We start from the raw sequence: 18,167 nt of genomic DNA, 5'->3' as shown, positions 1-18,167 counted from the left end.
CGCACACACACACACACTCACACACTCACACACACACACACACACACACACACACAGAAAACGTTCCGATGAGCGTAAGAAGTGAAACACATGCTTTGGTTCCCTTTCACTGCTCATCAGGAATGAGAGCGGCTTTGTGTCTGTGCTTATAGGCTGAGGAGTACTTCCAGGTCAGAGGGAGGGAAATGGCATTCAAACAAATGAACTAAAACATTCTGGGGAAAGAAAAGGAAAATGGAAATTCAAACAGAAATAGAAAAAACAGGAAAAATGTAAAAATCAGGATTGATCTACATCAACCAAATCTTTTTACTGACTGTAAACAGGGTCTGGTATTTTCTTTAATTATTATATTATATATTTTTTTAGAAAAATAAACTTTCATATTAAAATAAGTCCTTCATTAGACCTTCGCTCTCCTATATGTAATGTGCAATAAAAAGTGATTTGCAATTTTGTGCTATTTTTCTGAGAACCCTATCAATATCTGAGAGGTTCACACCACACAAACATCTTAAAGAACCGACTCACTGCATACACACAACCTAAAGAACCAGCTCACGGACAGGCTAACATATCAGACAGTCGTACGGCCATACGTTTGGCCAAGCGCCTTCATCTGACCTCTCGAAGGAGAAGGGTAGACCTGGAAGCTTCCAGCAGCTCTGGATTCCTCAACGAGGACGTTCCGGACAGAATCACCAGAAGACAAGCTTGCTCTCACTAAAAGCCCCGTCCTGTCGCACACAACAATCAGCTCGCTGAGAGAGGGAAGGACTGATTTTCTTGTGCACCAAGGCAGGACGAATCCTGGCAAATTCACCTTCACTAGTGCAGGCAGCATTTCTACAGACAAACCCTCCAACGCATCTGTAATGGAGACCCCAGCAGAGGAGAACACTGGAGGAGGCTCGTGTGTTTGCAAGCAAGCGTGTGATTTCCAGGTAGTATTCACCTGAGCTCATAGCAACTTTGTCTCGGTTGTATTTTAAACTGAAGCCAACAACAACACCATCAACAACAGGAGAAGCATAATGGAAGTTGCCAGAATAATGAGTTCATGTGCTGTAACTATTTCATTGCATGTTTTCTGAGTCACGCTAGTCCATGTACAAACAGTGACTGTCACAGGGTTTAGACGCATTCAGGCAAGCTGAGCTGAGTTGCTGGTGTCTTTAAAAATGAACCTTTCACCTCAGTGACAGACAGAGGATCCTGACATAGCAGGAGCTCTGTCTGATGCAGCCAAACGTGAAAGATGCGCATACCATGAGCACAGACGACATCTGAGAGGAAGATCTGGCAACAACACAGAATGGCGTTACCAGTGGGAATTTGGAGTCTGTTGAGACTGACGCCTCTTTTCACACAGCAGGCTGTTAACATTCATATACGTTTGTATATATAAATATTTTCATCATTTTTGTTTTAGATATATTTGCGTATGTTGGCAGTGATCCCACAAGGAAATGAAGTCATAACTTCCATGGAGTCTGAGGAATGGATCTGGTGTAGAAATGTCCTTTTCCAAAAAGCAGCCATGGCCTGGAAAACTAGAGGGGGAGATTAGATGCAGGCCGGAGAGCAGAAGCGCAGACCTTGTGTTGGGTGCAGGAACTCTCACCTCAGGGCTCCTGAGGCCATGGGGGACAATAAAGGAAGTCGCACATCTGTAATGCTATATTGCTTATGTTTCTATTTTTTCCATCATGGTGGTGTTCCTCATCGGGGTTCCCCAAGACTCTTCTCTCTGGAAGTCTGTTTCTGGAGCAGGGAGGACTCTCAGGACTTGACCTCATCCTGCTCGATATCGGCAGAGAGCTCGACGTCCGACAGGACCACTTCCACGGGTAGGAAGAACGATGTGTCCGAGTCGCTGCTCAGAGGAGGCTGGTGCTCACCTGGATGAGGGAAATCATAAGAAGAAAAAGATGAAACTGAGAACCAGGCCAGAAACAAAATGGAGTCTGGTAGTAAGAGCTGCAAGTCAAATGTACAGCTAGCGACTGGCTAAGTGCTGGTCACAAACAGCCCGTGCTGATAACATGATACACTGGACTCAGTGACAGTTTACAAGAATAAGCCCAAGCGTGGCTTCTTCAGACACACACTTGGGTTGATGATGGTAGCATGTGACAGATGATTATACTCTACCAGTTAGCACCATGCATGCACACCTAACACACTTGCCTCAAGTACAAAAAATGTACAAAAGTGTATTACCAAAATGAAAAACAGTAGCATAACAACCATCTTAAAGTGTTTTGTTTGTATTTGTACATTTAGACAGACAATAAAATATCATACAATGTGAGAAACCACATAAGCAAGTGTATTTGAGATTCTTTAACACCTCAGTTGTCTTTTGAGGCAAAATGGAGAACGGGTCCAAACCATGAGATGAGTGCAGTGTGATGGAGGCCCGACTGGATAGACTCCGTACATAATTCAGTACATTTGGAGTGTTACCATTTGTACATAAGCAATTCCATTAATTAGGAGGAAAAAAATCAAAATTTAAATATGTAAACTAAAAGGGAAACTTTCCACACATTTCTAGTGTGAAGTTCCAGCTTCTACCTGAGTCACGTTTGTGCGTGGGGATACTAAGTGGACCAGTTTGCCACTATGGTTTGTGTGTGGGGATACTAAATGAACCAGTTTGCCATTATGGTTTGTGCATGTGGGTACAACATGAACCAATGTGCCAGTATAGTTTGTGTGTGGGGATACTAAATGAACCAGGTTTCCAGTATGTGATGTACTTAGGTTTATGTGTATAGATAACAGTCACATACATCAACACAAACAGCATCACAAATCACACAGGAAAGTCAGTTTTATATTACTGAACAATTCTTATAAAGTCAAACATGCTGACTGAGACATGTTGCATTAATGATCTCATTTCTGGTTTAAGCATCATTGTCTCTGTAGCCATTTTAGCCTACTAGTGTGAAAAACAGTTATTAAATACAAATATGATATTCATTCTAAATTAGACCACAGTGTTAATAACGATGGCAGGATCTGGTCAATGGAGAATGAGGCAAATCTGAGCTTTGCAGTGTCCACATCTGTTCCTGCCTGACTTACACTGCCTTGACCTAAAACTCTGGAATACAAACAAGACAGGCAAGAAGGAGGGAACAGGAGGACATGGGTGGACTGTAATCACAGGCGCAGGAGACACCGGCCACTTATCACAGTGGACTACGATGTCTGTGAGCAGATCAGGGTTTTCTGGATCAAAAGGAAGTCTATGTGTTTCATTTTCCCGATCTCACATTAGGAACCTCCAAAGTACACCAAACCTTTTTAAATGCACATTTTACAATTCCAGTTTCAGATATTCTCCATCCTCTCCTTCTTATATAAACAAAGCAGGATGTAAGATAGGTTATGTGTGGATAAAACACGCATTACATTGGTTCAAAGTTGCGTTGAGAGGATGTAACAGTTTCCCCAATTGTGTCAAGCTGAGATCCATTACAGAACTTTTAAGGGTGGTTTTGCCAACTGTGGGTGATTCTGAATCTGACACACTTGGTCTTTGCGGAAAAAATGAACAGCTTCAACCTGCCTAAGGTACTGCCAGAATAACAGAAGCAGCTGTGAGTGAGGCCTGAGATCACTGGAGCAGAAGAAAAACAGAACATCCATTTAAGCTACACAGCATTGACCCAGACGCCCGGACACTGGCGTCCTGGAGTTACGACGAACTTCCATCTTCCCTGTAACAGCCATATCAAAGCAATCTCAAAGTCAGACTTCCACGCTCTTAAAAACATAGCAAGAATGTCCATGCCCGCACAAGCCAAGCCTGTCCATGTCCATACAAGGCAAGCCTGTCCATGTCCACACAAGCCAAGCCTGTCCATGCCCACACAAGCCAAGCCTGTCCATGTCCATACAAGCCAAGCCTGTCCATGTCCACACAAGCCAAGCCTGTCCATGTCCACACAAGCCAAGCCTGTCCATGTCCATACAAGGCAAGCCTGTCCATGTCCACACAAGCCAAGCCTGTCCATGTCCACACAAGCCAAGCCTGTCCATGTCCACACAAGCCAAGCCTGTCCATGTCCATACAAGGCAAGCCTGTCCATGTCCACACAAGCCAAGCCTGTCCATGTCCACACAAGCCAAGCCTGTCTATGTCCATACAAGGCAAGCCTTTCCATGTCCACACAAGCCAAGCCTGTCCATGCCCACACAAGCCAAGCCTGTCCATGTCCATACAAGCCAAGCCTGTCCATGTCCACACAAGCCAAGCCTGTCCATGTCCACACAAGCCAAGCCTGTCCATGTCCATACAAGGCAAGCCTGTCCATGTCCACACAAGCCAATCCTGTCTATGTCCACACAAGCCAAGCCTGTCCATGTCCACACAAGCCAAGCCTGTCCATGCCCACACAAGCCAAGCCTGTCCATGTCCACACAAGCCAAGCCTGTCCATGTCCACACAAGCCAAGCCTGTCCATGCCCATACAAGGCAAGCCTGTCCATGTCCACACAAGCCAAGCCTGTCCATCTCCACACAAACCAAGCCTGTCCATGTCCACACAAGCCAAGCCTGTCCATGCCCACACAAGCCAAGCCTGTCCATGTCCACACAAGCCAAGCCTGTCCATGCCCACACAAGCCAAGCCTGTCCATGCCCACACAAGCCAAGCCTGTCCATGTCCACACAAGCCAAGCCTGTCCATGTCCACACAAGCCAAGCCTGTCCATGTCCACACAAGCCAAGCCTGTCCATGTCCACACAAGCCAAGCCTGTCCATGCCCACACAAGCCAAGCCTGTCCATGCCCACACAAGCCAAGCCTGTCCATGTCCACACAAGCCAAGCCTGTCCATGTCCACACAAGGCAAGCCTGTCCATGTCCACACAAGCCAAGCCTGTCCATGCCCACACAAGCCAAGCCTGTCCATGTCCACACAAGCCAAGCCTGTCCATGTCCACACAAGGCAAGAACGCTTGATCTCAGTTTTCTTCAGAGACGTTCTGCCCGAATGGAGTCCATGACCAAGAGGAGACCTCACATCTCACATCCTTACTCTGATCGCGCTTGTTATTGTTAGCTATTCATTTTCTCTTCATTAATCAGATTAATTTCTTTAATCTATCTTTGTTCTTCTATGTTTATATATTTATATTTTTAAGAGTTTAGTGCACTTTGGATTACTGTGAATGATACGGTGCTGTCCAGAGGACAGCCACAGCTGAGGCTCACTGCTACGCTGAGGATTCCTGGATTATCAAATGCAGAATTCAGCCACTAGAGGCCAAACCTGAGCTACAGTAGCATTCAATAATACATTCAAAATATCCCATTTTCAAGACAGAATTTACAGAAGACTTTTGAGTAGGTTTTTCACTTTAAGACCAAATTATTTGTTACCTCTTCAAATAATCAATTTTTCATTGGTATTTTCCAGTAAAAACAGATGAAATAATTTGGCAACATCTGTCACGCAGACCAGTTGTAGGAAAGAGGTCCAGTTAAGCGCTCTGGCAGAATGGTACCAGGAACCTCAATGTCAACATTGTGTACGTGGTAACATACTGCTTGACACTTCATGAAACAGTGTGTTTATAAAAGCAAAGGGCAGAGACAAACCCAATACAGAAGCATCCAGGGGTGGTCATGCAGGACCGACGGCATTAAGGGCTGAGTGTGTGGCACTGTGGTTAGTACTGTGGTTAATGAGAGCAGCAGTACACTGTCATAGTAAAGCCAATAGAACAGCTTTGTGTTGAACAGCTGTTAAAATTTAACTTTGCAAAATAGCAGAGAAGCATCCAAAAGCGTAAACAAGACCAGCTGTACCTCCTACATTGCTCTGGTTAGTGCACGCACACAAACACACACGTTAAATGTAATTTTTTTGGAAGCCAAAAGGAGTTATGCAATCTGGATGCCACAGAGGCACTCGTAACCAACAACCCCCAAAATAAAACAGACTGGTATTAAGAGGATGTTGTGAAAATGCTTGTAGCAGTAAGAGCAGATGAGAGGAGATGAGCTGCCTTCTTTAATACTTCAACACTTTGCTCTCTCCACCCATCTAAACATCACAGCTCCAACTCTACATGTTGGCTTAAACATTGACAAACTTCTGCCAGTGCTTAAATTAACCTAGTTTCAAATCCAGTGTGCCTCTCCCATGAAGCATGACTTCTTCACTGAGATGAGATTTGGCTGGAACCAGGAATCCGAGAGAAGGTGTCAAAATACAGGAAGTGATTCAGTGTGAAACCTGTGAGCGCAGGCGAGGGAGTGAAGCTGAAAAAGTGTTTGTTCGGGTGAATAAAGCAGCCGTGGGGTGTTGTGGGGTGAAGCTTTATGCTTGTTAGGAAGATTTACACCAGCTGGCTGATGGCTATGAACGGCTATTTGAACAAACTGTACTTAGGCTTATAAACTAGCAGGGACAAACTGTGGTTCGTGTGAGTGTGGAGTGAATGAACAAGCAGTTCTTCTACCCAAAAGCTAATTGACACAACACATTCAGTCACTGGTTTGGGTGGTGAGTTAAACTTAGCCAAACACCCCGTACAAGTACAAGAAATGTTAGTGGTGGTGGTGTTAGCGGAGGTTGCGGTGCGGTTGTGCTGCTGGGTACTCACTGCTGGCGATCAGGCATCCTTCTGCAGGCTGTGTGAGGGAGTCGGGCTCAGGCTGAGCATGAGCCGGGCCTGGCATCCTGGCAGCAGCGTCAAAAACTGCCACACTCTCGCCCAGGCTCACCTCACTGGTAGCTGCCACAGCATTGGCAGGAGGGTCCCCTAGCGACTGCTCATAGTCAGGAGGACGGTCATCGGTGCAGTCTGCGTTCGGCTGAGCGGGGGATACAAACACACGCTGTTAATATGTTAAAGTCAGTATTACAATATTACCACATATTTTACTCTTTCCGTTGTGTTTCTTTATAATGGCTAAATAGTTTATAGATTAGATAATATTTGTTTCATGGTTACCAGGAAACACCTATACAGCCACAGCTGAAATGCTAAGACATTAATTAACCCTGAGATCCAGCCAATCACGGTCAAGTAGTCATACATTACTTGGACTACATTGGGACCATGCTTGACAGCAGTGATGGGAAGGGGGAGGAGTCAAGTCAAATGTATTTCTATAGTGCTCTATATAACAGGGGATGTCCAAGCCCCTAGTGAGCAAGCCGAGGGCAACGGTGGCAAGCAAAAACTCCCTAGAGCACGAGGAAGAAACCAAGACTCAAAAGTGGAACATCCTCCTCTGGACAACAAGGGTCACCACAAGAAGAACAAAACAAGCCACAGACACACAGCAGAAAAGCAAAGCAAAGCAAAGCAGGAGAAAGAGGGTGAAGATCAGGAAAATAATGCCAACATGTGAAGTTAAAGTTGTTGTAGGACTTGTGCAGATGAATGCCTTAGTCTGAACCCCTCAGTCATTTGAACTACAAATCTATAGCTCAGGCATAGAACGCAACGACGTGATTAGGGGTCTGTCCAAATGGAATGAGCATGTCAAATTAATTACACAAACAATTAGGGTGTTGCAAAATGATGGCAGGACCTCTTAAACCTTAACTTTTATATAACTGGTTCTGACCACAAAAATATTTTGAATCATCTGAAGCAGACAAGGCCTGAGCAGGGAGTGCCCTTCACCGTTCACAATGACAGTGCTTCCAGTTCATGCCTGCACGCACACACAATGCTTTCACCTGCTCAGAAAGCATTCCTGCAACCCCAAACCCTTATATTATGTATGCATGCAGGCACTTTTGGAAACTGTGAAACATTTATATTTAGTTCCAGTGAGTCTTCCACTCTTTCCACCCATGTGTGCTTGGTAAACTTCATCACAGTGATCGACTTAAATGCTCAGCTCTCTCTCTCAGACACAGTGAGATCTTAGTGACAACGCTCCATTACAGACCTGGGAACGGTATAACATGAACTAAAAACTACAAGCTTACTTGTCAGTCATTGTTTTGGGAGAATCAACCGAACCCAACGGCAGTCGATTGTGTGACTGCTACCTCGAGTGGAGTCCTACTAATGCTATAGCACATATCCTGGGGTTGCAGGAGCCATAGTGAACAACAGAAAGGCAATGCACCATGGGAGAGGTGATGAGCACACACACTTGAAGTGCCGGCACGTTGGATGTTATGCGCAACTTAACTAACCAGGGAAGCCATAATATAAGGGACGGATGGGATAGAAGAACTAAATGTGTTTATTAACAGACACAGAATAACAACACTGACTAGAACAAAGAATAAACACACAAACATAAAAGGAACTGGCTAACAGAACAATAAGAGGCTAATAGGGTTAGGGAGAGACTGAGTTAGACGACGTGACGTTGACTAAAGCACACAGAGAAAATATTACAGACGAGGGAACAGCAGAGAACTAAACAGGGAAAACAGACTGCAAGCGTAACGACAGGGCAAGAACAAACAGAAAATATTAAACATGGGCGAGCGAAGCTCAAAGACTAACGAGTCTAACTAAACACATATGCGCAAGGAGCTATGCCCAATGGAACGTTACCAAAACAGAGAGAGACGCTGGAACGCAATCAGGGACAAACTCGGAGCAGCTTGGCACAAAGACACAGAGACCGACCAAAACACGTAAATGACTCGATTGCTAGGGAAACGCTCAGGCCTGCGGACGTGCCAGCCATCCAGGAGAGTTCCTTACGGGAATGCCGAGAGCTTTCAGGATGTTCGTCTTGCACATGGGACACGTCCTGTGGTCCTGCAGCCACGGGTCCACACAGACCTTATGGAAAACATGACTAACAAAAGCAGCAGAGTTAGTGTGAGTGGCGGCAGTGTTCAGGCCTGCCTCCCCCGTGTTTACACACTGAGACCACCCTCATGGCTACTCAAGAGCTTTGCTTAATAATGAAGAATTATTTATCTTAAAAATAAAGGGATAACTCAAACAAACATGTCCTAAGACCCTCGTAGAAATTAAAGGTCCGCATGTGGAGTCCGAGACCCCAGACAGGAAACACCCGTAGCCCTGTGCTCCGTACACACTATCCAGGGACTTTGTTAAAATACCACCGTGCACCTACACCCTCTGGCCACTGTTTAATGTGCGTTTGTGCAGACAAGCGTACCATCTTTTGGCGTAGCAATGCGGTCTGCCAGCTGGAGTTTTTAATACGTGTGAAAGCCACAGCTGGACTGGGAGAGGAGCGTCTACTGCTAACAGCAGAGTTAATGATGGCTAGCACAACTGGCTCATGGAAACAAATGTGTGATAGTCTCTAACAGGACAGCACAGGACGTTTCTAATTAATAAATAAATGCTTCTAATAGAGTGGGTGAAAAGTGTATGTGCAGGCAACAAAAAGACTTACAAATAAAGAATAATCCATAGTAATACTTCCAATATGTTTTTATTACTGGGAATATTACTGAAGCCTTCTTTTAAATTTGCTATATGTGAGTGAAGATGACTATATAATCCAGCAATATTCCGTCATGCTTGTGTCTTTGAGATAGCAGGTCTCAGACGTACCAGCAGGGCAGTATCCTCACAACATCATTGGGCTTGTAGCCTTCGATGCACACTGCACAGTTGTCAAAATCGGACTCAGTTTCCTAGAAACAAAACCCACAGGGGCAAAGCTGTGAGCACATTTGTGTGTCTATGCACGTGTGTGTGTGTCCTGTCACTAATGTAGATTTCCCAGTAAAAAGATGTGAGGCATGTCTAATGAGAATGAGCCAAACACAATCAGGGCCTCCCTGCACAGCCAAGCAAACAACCAGGACAGGCCAGCCGTACTCTGACAGCCAAGCCAGTAAATCCTGGCAGGACATGCCAGTAGGCCTTTAACCTACGCACTATGTGGAAGATCTCATGCACAGGACACAGTGTAGGAGTTATAGATTATCTTCAACAGTGGGTAATCCTGAAGATAAATACAGTTTAAAACAGATTAAGACAACAATGTTGTCTTTTTCACACCATCGGTGTGATGGCAGATTAATTAATATTCGAGTCCAAAGCACAGCTCCACACCAGAGCTCGGAGAGGTGAGGTGTGGTGTTGAAAGATGATAAGCAGCTAACCTTGTCCCCCTTACGGATGGTCCGAATTTGCAGCTTGTTCAGGGCTTTTTTAGCTGCATCTCCTAGGCGCCGCTGAAAAAAAACCCAAACAAAAATAAACAAACAAACAAGCAAAACAGGACCGTCACCATTAAGGTCCAGCGCCAGATTCACTCTGAGTCATGAATAAATAAATCAGGGTGTCAAACCTCAGTGCTGGAAATGCACACATCCTGCTGCTAAGTAGGTTAACTCACATGGCAGACGTCACCAGTATGGCATACTGATGCGTTACACTGACAACTATTTAACTGAAGATACCACCAAGCAAACACTGTGTGAATCTGTATAGGAATTGCAGATTTTTTTGAAAGAGATGTTAGAAGAATTCCTGTCGTCTCGGGGTGGAGATACACACCAATGTTTTTACTACTGTTATCTGGTACCAAGTACAGTGTGACCAGTGTCACCAGCAAAGGAAAACCATGTTTGCGCTACAGGGAATCACATAAGTACACTGAAGAAACACACAAAGAGCGATAAAGCGCATTAAATTAGGTACACTCCAACAATCCCCCGTGATCATAAGACAACCATCAATATAATAATAAGAGAAAGAAACTAAATTCTTATTTGATAACCTTAATGATGAGTAATCTTGAAAAGTAAACTAAAATAGATTTATAAAAGTATATGAAATAATATGCCTAATTAAAACGAGCTATGATTACTCATCCTAACAACTTGAGACGTCAATTGAAACAAGCCGTTTCCTAAAATAATGCAGACATAATCGATTAACTAAAGGGAAGTATAAACTCAACAGAAATACAAAGCTAGTGAAACAACGGGAGCAGGGGACTGCTAATTCTGTTCAGATTCAGTCCAACACAGATTACGATTTGATCAAGAGAACTGACATTACGTATCTCAGTTGCAACTGATGCTTGAGGTTTCTGATGTGGTCACAATCGTCATAATCACCAGAACCAGAACACAGACTGGTGCCCTCCACCACTAATGCCCCTAAACGTCAGCCAGTCAGCCCACCCATCCTGAACAGCATTAACACTCTAGACTAGGTAAGCAAAGTTTTGCAGTCTGGAATCTGAATCAAGTCTGGGAATGTGGGCTGCACCTATTCCGGCAGGAATTCTACTGCTTTGTTCGTTGCTGTGTTGCATCCCCATGGCAGTTAGAAAGGTTTGCGGTAATAAAGAGTGTTTACAGGAGAAAAAGGTTTAAACCTTGAATTAGGAATATTAATAAGACAAAACATAAAGGAACATAGAGATTCTGTATCCTTATAAAATGATCTGTGTACAGAGCAGAGCTTCTGTGGGGATTCTGGGTAAGCCTCTGCAGGCCTCTGTGTAAGACACAACATCCTTCTACCAGGTACAGAATGGTACAGAAAAACAACATTATGTAAGATGATGGCATTATTTTAAAAAAAGAGAGGTTTTCTCTTCTATAGGTATTCTATATTATATAGGCATTAAACATCAATTTGCATATTTTGAATAATGTATGGTTTGGATATAATGGTGGAGATTTTAAACACTAGTGTGTAAAGAAGGTGGGGTGAAGATGTAATCACTCCTGAAAAATGTTTAAAAATGTGGGGTTTTTGTGTGACTGTCAGACATTCTCTGGAGGATGCCTCAATGATGCTTGTTAACGCTGACATGCAATAAAGAACGGGACCAGCTATTCTATTCAACTCATTCTCAAGTCTGAACAGAAGTGATTATGGCAGCATGTAGAGGAAGATAATATGACAATGAGCATTCAGAAGCTACCAGTCCCTACCTGTCACCACATGTTTGGGAAGCTTCATTCGATTTTTCATCTACTTCCAGATTTTCTTTTTTTGGAGCATCATGTTGCATCCTCTTGATGCCAGAGACATCACTGTTGATGCCAGAGACATCCCTGTTGATGCCAGAGGAATCCCTGTTGATGCCAGAGGAATCCCTGTTGATGCCAGAGGAATCCCTGTTGATGCCAGAGACATCCCTCTTGATGCCAGAGGAATCCCTGTTGATGCCAGAGGAATCCCTCTTTCTTTCCTCAGGTTTGACAGTGTGGCCTGACCATTGCTGCTGAGACCATAACCAATTTAGTCATTGTCCATCTTTCATGCCCTGAGAAGCTTTCTCTGGGAATTTCTTCTAGTTATACTGGAGTCCTCTTCTGTGACTGCTGTGTCTTTACGTTCTCTTCAGTAATTGAAGAGTTTCCAAGAGTTCTTTGATTAACTGCCAGTGCTCTAACAGTGTACCTGCTGCTATTTTTAATATCCTTCTAATACAAAAATATCCTTTGATTTTACAGCTGTCTGGTGTCAGGCATGACTTACCCTGTTTTAACTGCTGTGCAGGCAGTAAGCAGGAGGATTTTCATGCTCGGTTTCCAGTGTGGTTTCAAGTTCTTCACTTTCAGGGTCCATCAGAACATCTTCAGGCATTATTAAATTGGAAAGGTTGGACAGACCAGCTCTCTCACTGCTGATGTTTGGTACTTCCTGGAACACCAACCTGTTTCCACATTTGCTTGCTATCACTTGTCACCGTGACATGCACTACATTTAATAATTAGATGGATTGAGTGTCACACTGTTTTGCCGTTTTGTTGCTGGTCTGTTAGCAGAGACAAGAAACCTGTGGAACAATGTCTTCTGCCTCCAGGAGACTAGATATGTCCTCTTTAATATCAGCCCAGCTAACGGTTCTTTTTGTCATACTGCACTTTGGTGTCTCTGATTGGAATTTTGGTTTCGCGTCTCAGCACAATATTGATTCTGGTGAAATAGGACACAGTGCATCTTTGAACGCATTCTTTGTCATTCTCGGCAACTTCCAGACAATTTTCTCCAGCTCTCAGACATCATCAAGTGAAGGTGTAACTGAGTTTTCTTGGCTAATTTTAGTGCTGTGCCTGTAGAACTGGAGCCTTTAATCCACATAGTGGGTTAGCTTGTGGTGTTATTATTGTTTTTATAGGAAGGCCCAGTGCATTTGTTTCAGCTGTGGGCTGTGTTTACAACACTGGGTTTACAACCCTTGTCTGGCACACTAGCATCCACATATAAACCCCAGAGAAGGTAAGCAGAATGTTATGGAGACACACAAAGGTCTTTTTCCCCACTGAGGGAAACTAAGTATCGAACATATATTAACACCTCTGCTCACATTTATAAAACATCTCAACTTTGCTAGTAGCAGCTATAACTACATTTAAATTGGACAGTCTCTAGTACAACCATAATTGCTAACATTTGACGTCCAAAGTCTCAATACTGTTTACAACTACCAGAGCTCTATTCAACATTTATAAAGGAAATCACATAAATGCAAGAAAGAAATATAGAGAAAGAAAGAAAGTTTATAAAATTAAATATAATCCAACAACGAATTAGGTGTGATAGGAGACACTTAGGTGACTAAGGTGAGTTAAAGCAAAGCGAACTCTAATGTGCAGGGCAAGAGTCCTCTAGGAATAGGGTTAGGAAACAGTCAAAAAAATAAATACCCAACCATGCTTAAACAAATACCCAACTGTGCTTAAATAAATACCCAACTGTGTTTAAATAAATATCCAACTACACTTAAATAAATACCCAACCTTGCTTAAACAAATACCCCATTGTGCTTAAATAAATACTGAACTGTGCTTAAATAAATACCCAACCATGCGGTATGGACAGCCTTCTCTGTCCCTCAGACAGGAGTTTAACAACACTGAACTATGTTTTAAGCCATACAGATTTTAAAATATAATATCCTCTAGTAAAGAACAGAAATTAATTTATGTTATAAATTGGGAAAGTGACAATAGTTCAATTTTGTTTTTTAAGGGGCAGACATGCCAGTAGTCTGACGAAGGGTGGGTGTACCTGGTTGCGGTCTCGTGCGCTGGCGTAGCGGAACCGCTGGATGTAGTAGAAGACAAGCCAGGCCAGAGAGATGATCATGAGGACGATGAAGGAGATTGAGATGAAGACCACAGATGTGCGGCTCACGTACTTCTGGAGGTTGCGTGTGCCGATGGTGATGTGCATAGTCACAGTCACATTCTTATCCAGCAGGGCGGCGATCTCACGCCCCTTTGGCTCTGGGATCATGATGGCCACAACATCTCCTGTTCCTGGGGACCAGGACAACATGGTGGTCACGCGATCAAAAGCACATGTGCCCTACATGAGTGTCAGGAAGGGAAGGCAGTTTTGGTTTGGTTTGTGTTTTCTTTGTTCATTACCTGAGCAATAAGTTTAAATGAAAACATGATGAAGAAAAATGAATTTACTAACATTTAACTGATGCATTTGATCTCATACTTGACATATAAGTGTTGACATATAAGTGTAAACTGTAACTATTAACTTAACAGTGGTATGTTCTAACGCCGGTTACAGGGGGATGTTAGTCAACATGAGTTGTGCCAGAACACCACAGGGCTAAAGGGCTTAGCCTCCTTGATCCTGGTGAGGTATAAATAGCTTTGCTTTGAGTGATCACTCCGTTGAACAATGAATAATTACTATGGCACACAGCAGCAGAGTTGGTGCTAGGTTGGCAGATGCAGAGGCTCGGGACGATCAGTCCCCATGGCAACATCCTCTGCTGCTAACTACCAATTAGGTCATGGCCCAGCTTCCTCCCAGAAGGAGCAACTGCGTCACAGACTAGCGGGAGTCTGGTACAGACTGGTGAGGTCACACTGTGGATGTTACTCTGACTCTCGTCATGTACTCGTGCACATGTTGCGCTACTTTTAAACTGTGCTGGGATGAAATGTAAAGAACGCTTTAGGTTAAAACCCTCTGAGCAACAGCTTTCAGATTTAAATGCTGTCAGGTTTTTAAAATCACTGGTAGTTGATTGTCAGTTTGTACAGCCACTGACCACTGCAGTTGTGCAACTAGGAACCTAAGGGACACACCTGTATAAAGGGAAGGGCCTCAGTGAGAGCTACTATTTGAATAATAGTTTTCCAGGTTATTATCAAAATACTATTCAGTGTGGAGACTGATAGGTGCCAAGTCAGTGAAGCACTATAAAGCATTTATGGAAAACAGAGAAAACAACCTGACTGTTGTGTAAAGGGAGGGACAGCACACAGTCCTGAGAGTCTAAAAACGTACAGGCCTGCAGCAAGAAAGCTGAAAAAGCTGTAAAAATGCCGACATAAAACTCCCTAGAACAAAAAAAGCTCCATCTTTTGTGGCACAGAGGCTAAAAATAGCCAGAATCTATTTTGAGCGCTGCTTCTTCGACTCCGATCTGAGCAAATCCAGGCCTTTCGTCCCGTCTGTGCCTTAGGACGTCAATCAGCTCAAAGGCAGAAGGAGTCCCAAAGAGACACAGAAACACTTCTTATAGCCTTTCCAAAGAATATTCCATGACTGGGGGAAGCTCCAAAACACGCGTCTCTAGAGGAGAGAATCCATAACATGGGAGACACGGATCAGACCCTGGACAGCCACATCTGAGAAGAACAGGCAGCGATGTGGAGCATCAGGACTTCACCACCACGCATGTTACGCCTCTCATTGCAACAGCGCCAACCTATGGGACTGCTCGCTCTGAAACTGATCCTAGGTCTGTTACTCTCAAGCTTGGCAGCCCAATTTTTCCCACTTTTGACTTGTTGTGCCAATTCCCTGCTACCAGCTGTGGAGGTTGTGCATGTATTTTGTCGGAGACACATGTCCAAGCGCCACATCTTTTTGATCTATTGTCAGAGGATAGTGCTAACCACCCCCACACGAATGTCCGTGATTGGCTAGTGTCACAGCGAATGACAGGAGGCAGGGTAATGTCATCCCTCCCACCAAGACAGCTGCACCAATCTGTTCCCTTGGGCTCTCAACCATCATCAGGGCCTGAACCGGGTAACTCCCAATAATGTGGCAGACACTTTTCTGTGGTACACTCAGGGGCCTTCATGCTAGATCTTTAATGCTTTAACAGCTTCACTACAATGTCTGTGGACAGCAGCATCGAGAGACCAGTGTAGGAAGTACACAGCTGAAAACTCAAGATGATCTGTTTCACTCACCTTGCAGAGCTACAGGACCTGAAGGGAGCCACCCTCCCCAGGACTGACAGGAACATGAGCTCTGAGCAGTGGACCAAAGAGCACCCATTTAACCTTCCTACGTGACATCACACCTTCCTCCCCTTCAGAGAGTGATGGTCCCCATCACCATACCTTCACCTACAGGGATTGTCCCCTGCAGGTGACACTGTCCACATGTCTCTCCCCCTGTCCATCAGGGCCACGCCCATGCCCCTCATCAGAGGTCCTCACACTGGGCTACACCATTCCCCCACAGCAGGGGTGGGCTCACTCCTGATGGCCTCATCACCATCCGACTTCTGATACAATGTGTGTAACAATGGCTTAAAGGAGCCACCCTAGTCAGGATTTGGACTCAGGACTGAGAGCTCTGAGCAGAGCACCCTTTTAACATTCCTAAGTGCCGTTAATCTTTTTTTGGCTTTCATTTTATTGCACAGAACTAATTTACTATTAATTAACAGTGAAGGCATTCAAAGATTTGAAAAAATAAGTTACAATAATGTGAATTATATTAAATCCCACATATGTTAAAGTCATAAATAATTTCCTCTTATCCACAGTGGGGTCCTTTCTCACCGCAGGTGTGTTTGGGTGGGAGTGCCCTGTTGGCACATTCCAGGAGCAACATGGAGTTGTAAGTCTCATTAAAAAATAAACAAATAAACAATCCAAATAACAAAAATAAACAAACAGGGATCTCATGCTTCACGCTGCCTTCCTCTTCTGTGCCAACCTGGAGATCCAAGCAGGAACTTCTGGGTCCTGGTATGGAGACCCATGCCATGTCTGCTGCAGCTGTCCAGAGATTTTGAGGTTTCCACAAGTTAGATGACTTCCTTTACTGACAACTGCTCAAAGGCATTAATTAGCTGAGAGAAGTTGCACAAGTGGTTGATATTTGGTGATTGATACTTTGATCAGTGCTGAGGTATGAATATGGTTATGGTTGTGGATGTGGATGTGGCTGAAGACAGGGTGAACAACACCTCTCAGGAATCACTCTGAAACAACCTTTGCTTAGTGCTTTGTCCATGAATCACCTAGTGCTGGTATCCCTGACCCAGGCTTCCATCAGTGTGTGCATGTGTATAGATGTCTACTTGAACTGCTGAACTCTGGCATAAAAATGTCAACAACTGAGGTGCTTTATGGTTGTTCTCACAGGTTTACATTTGACAGAGCAGTTCAACAAACACAGTGGTGGCTCAGTACTTAAGGTACTTTACTAGTCATCTGAAGGTTGCCAGTTCCAGCTTCACTACCACCAGTTTGCCACTGTTGGGCCCCTGAGCAAGACTCTTAACCTTCAGTTGCTCAAGTTGTGTTCAGTCATAATTGTAAGTTGCTTTGGATAAAGAATTGTCAGCTAAATGCTGTAAATAAAATAGTATTTTTAGGGTTATTTGTATACTGTCATTGTGAAATATCAGAAAGAAAGTAACATAATTGTTTTATTGACGTTCTTACAACTGAACTTGTAATTGATTGTGTTACAGTTGAAACTGTGTTACATTCTAGGGTTAGGGGTTAGGGTTTAGGGGATAGGGTTACTCATTCTAAGTAAGTAAGGCTTTGAAAAAAGCTGGTAGGTAGTATGAGATCAGTCTGGTCTTGGTCTCATTTACTGAATGTAAATTCTGTCACATTTCAATATGAGAGACCTTGGGGTGTAGTTTTTCCAGATATCTGGAAGAACACACAAGGAGAGCTACAATAAGTACAGCTTTTCAGTGCAGTAAATGTGAGATAATTATAGCTAGTTAACATTAGCTAACTGGCAGTTAAAAATAAAGGTTTGTAGATAGTCAATATACAGTTTGTTTCTAACCATTTATTAGTAGGTGCTGTTGTGTCTAATATTATGGACAAAGTGTTAGTCCCATAGTCATGTTCAAGGTTGTAGAAAGCTGTGTTTAACAGCTCAATTCTATACTTTCACCATTAAAACCAATGCACACCAGTGTCACCATGCCACGTAATATCAGGTGGCAGGTACAGAATAAA

The 18,167-nt window shown here is 43.8% G+C and overlaps 1 protein-coding gene across 1 annotated transcript in view; it reads right to left on the bottom strand.

Annotated features, from left to right (window-relative positions):
* The window catches only part of rnf150a (ring finger protein 150a), a 28,203-nt gene continuing 10,036 nt past the window's right edge, over positions 1-18,167 (bottom strand). Inside the window, exons 2-7 of the mRNA XM_035531646.1 lie at positions 13,975-14,225; positions 10,098-10,169; positions 9,541-9,623; positions 8,710-8,806; positions 6,631-6,841; positions 1-1,901 (exon numbers count right to left, since the gene is read on the bottom strand). Of these exons, the coding sequence (XP_035387539.1) occupies positions 1,783-1,901; positions 6,631-6,841; positions 8,710-8,806; positions 9,541-9,623; positions 10,098-10,169; positions 13,975-14,225 (833 nt within the window). The 3' untranslated portion in view covers positions 1-1,782. The remainder of the gene's footprint in view (positions 1,902-6,630; positions 6,842-8,709; positions 8,807-9,540; positions 9,624-10,097; positions 10,170-13,974; positions 14,226-18,167) is intronic.

The sequence above is a fragment of the Electrophorus electricus genome, chromosome 11, assembly GCF_013358815.1.
Source record: "Electrophorus electricus isolate fEleEle1 chromosome 11, fEleEle1.pri, whole genome shotgun sequence".
Taxonomy (NCBI): Eukaryota; Metazoa; Chordata; class Actinopteri; order Gymnotiformes; family Gymnotidae; genus Electrophorus; species Electrophorus electricus.
Note: the sequence above shows the minus strand (reverse complement) of the source record. Positions and strands in the feature narration are given on the sequence as shown.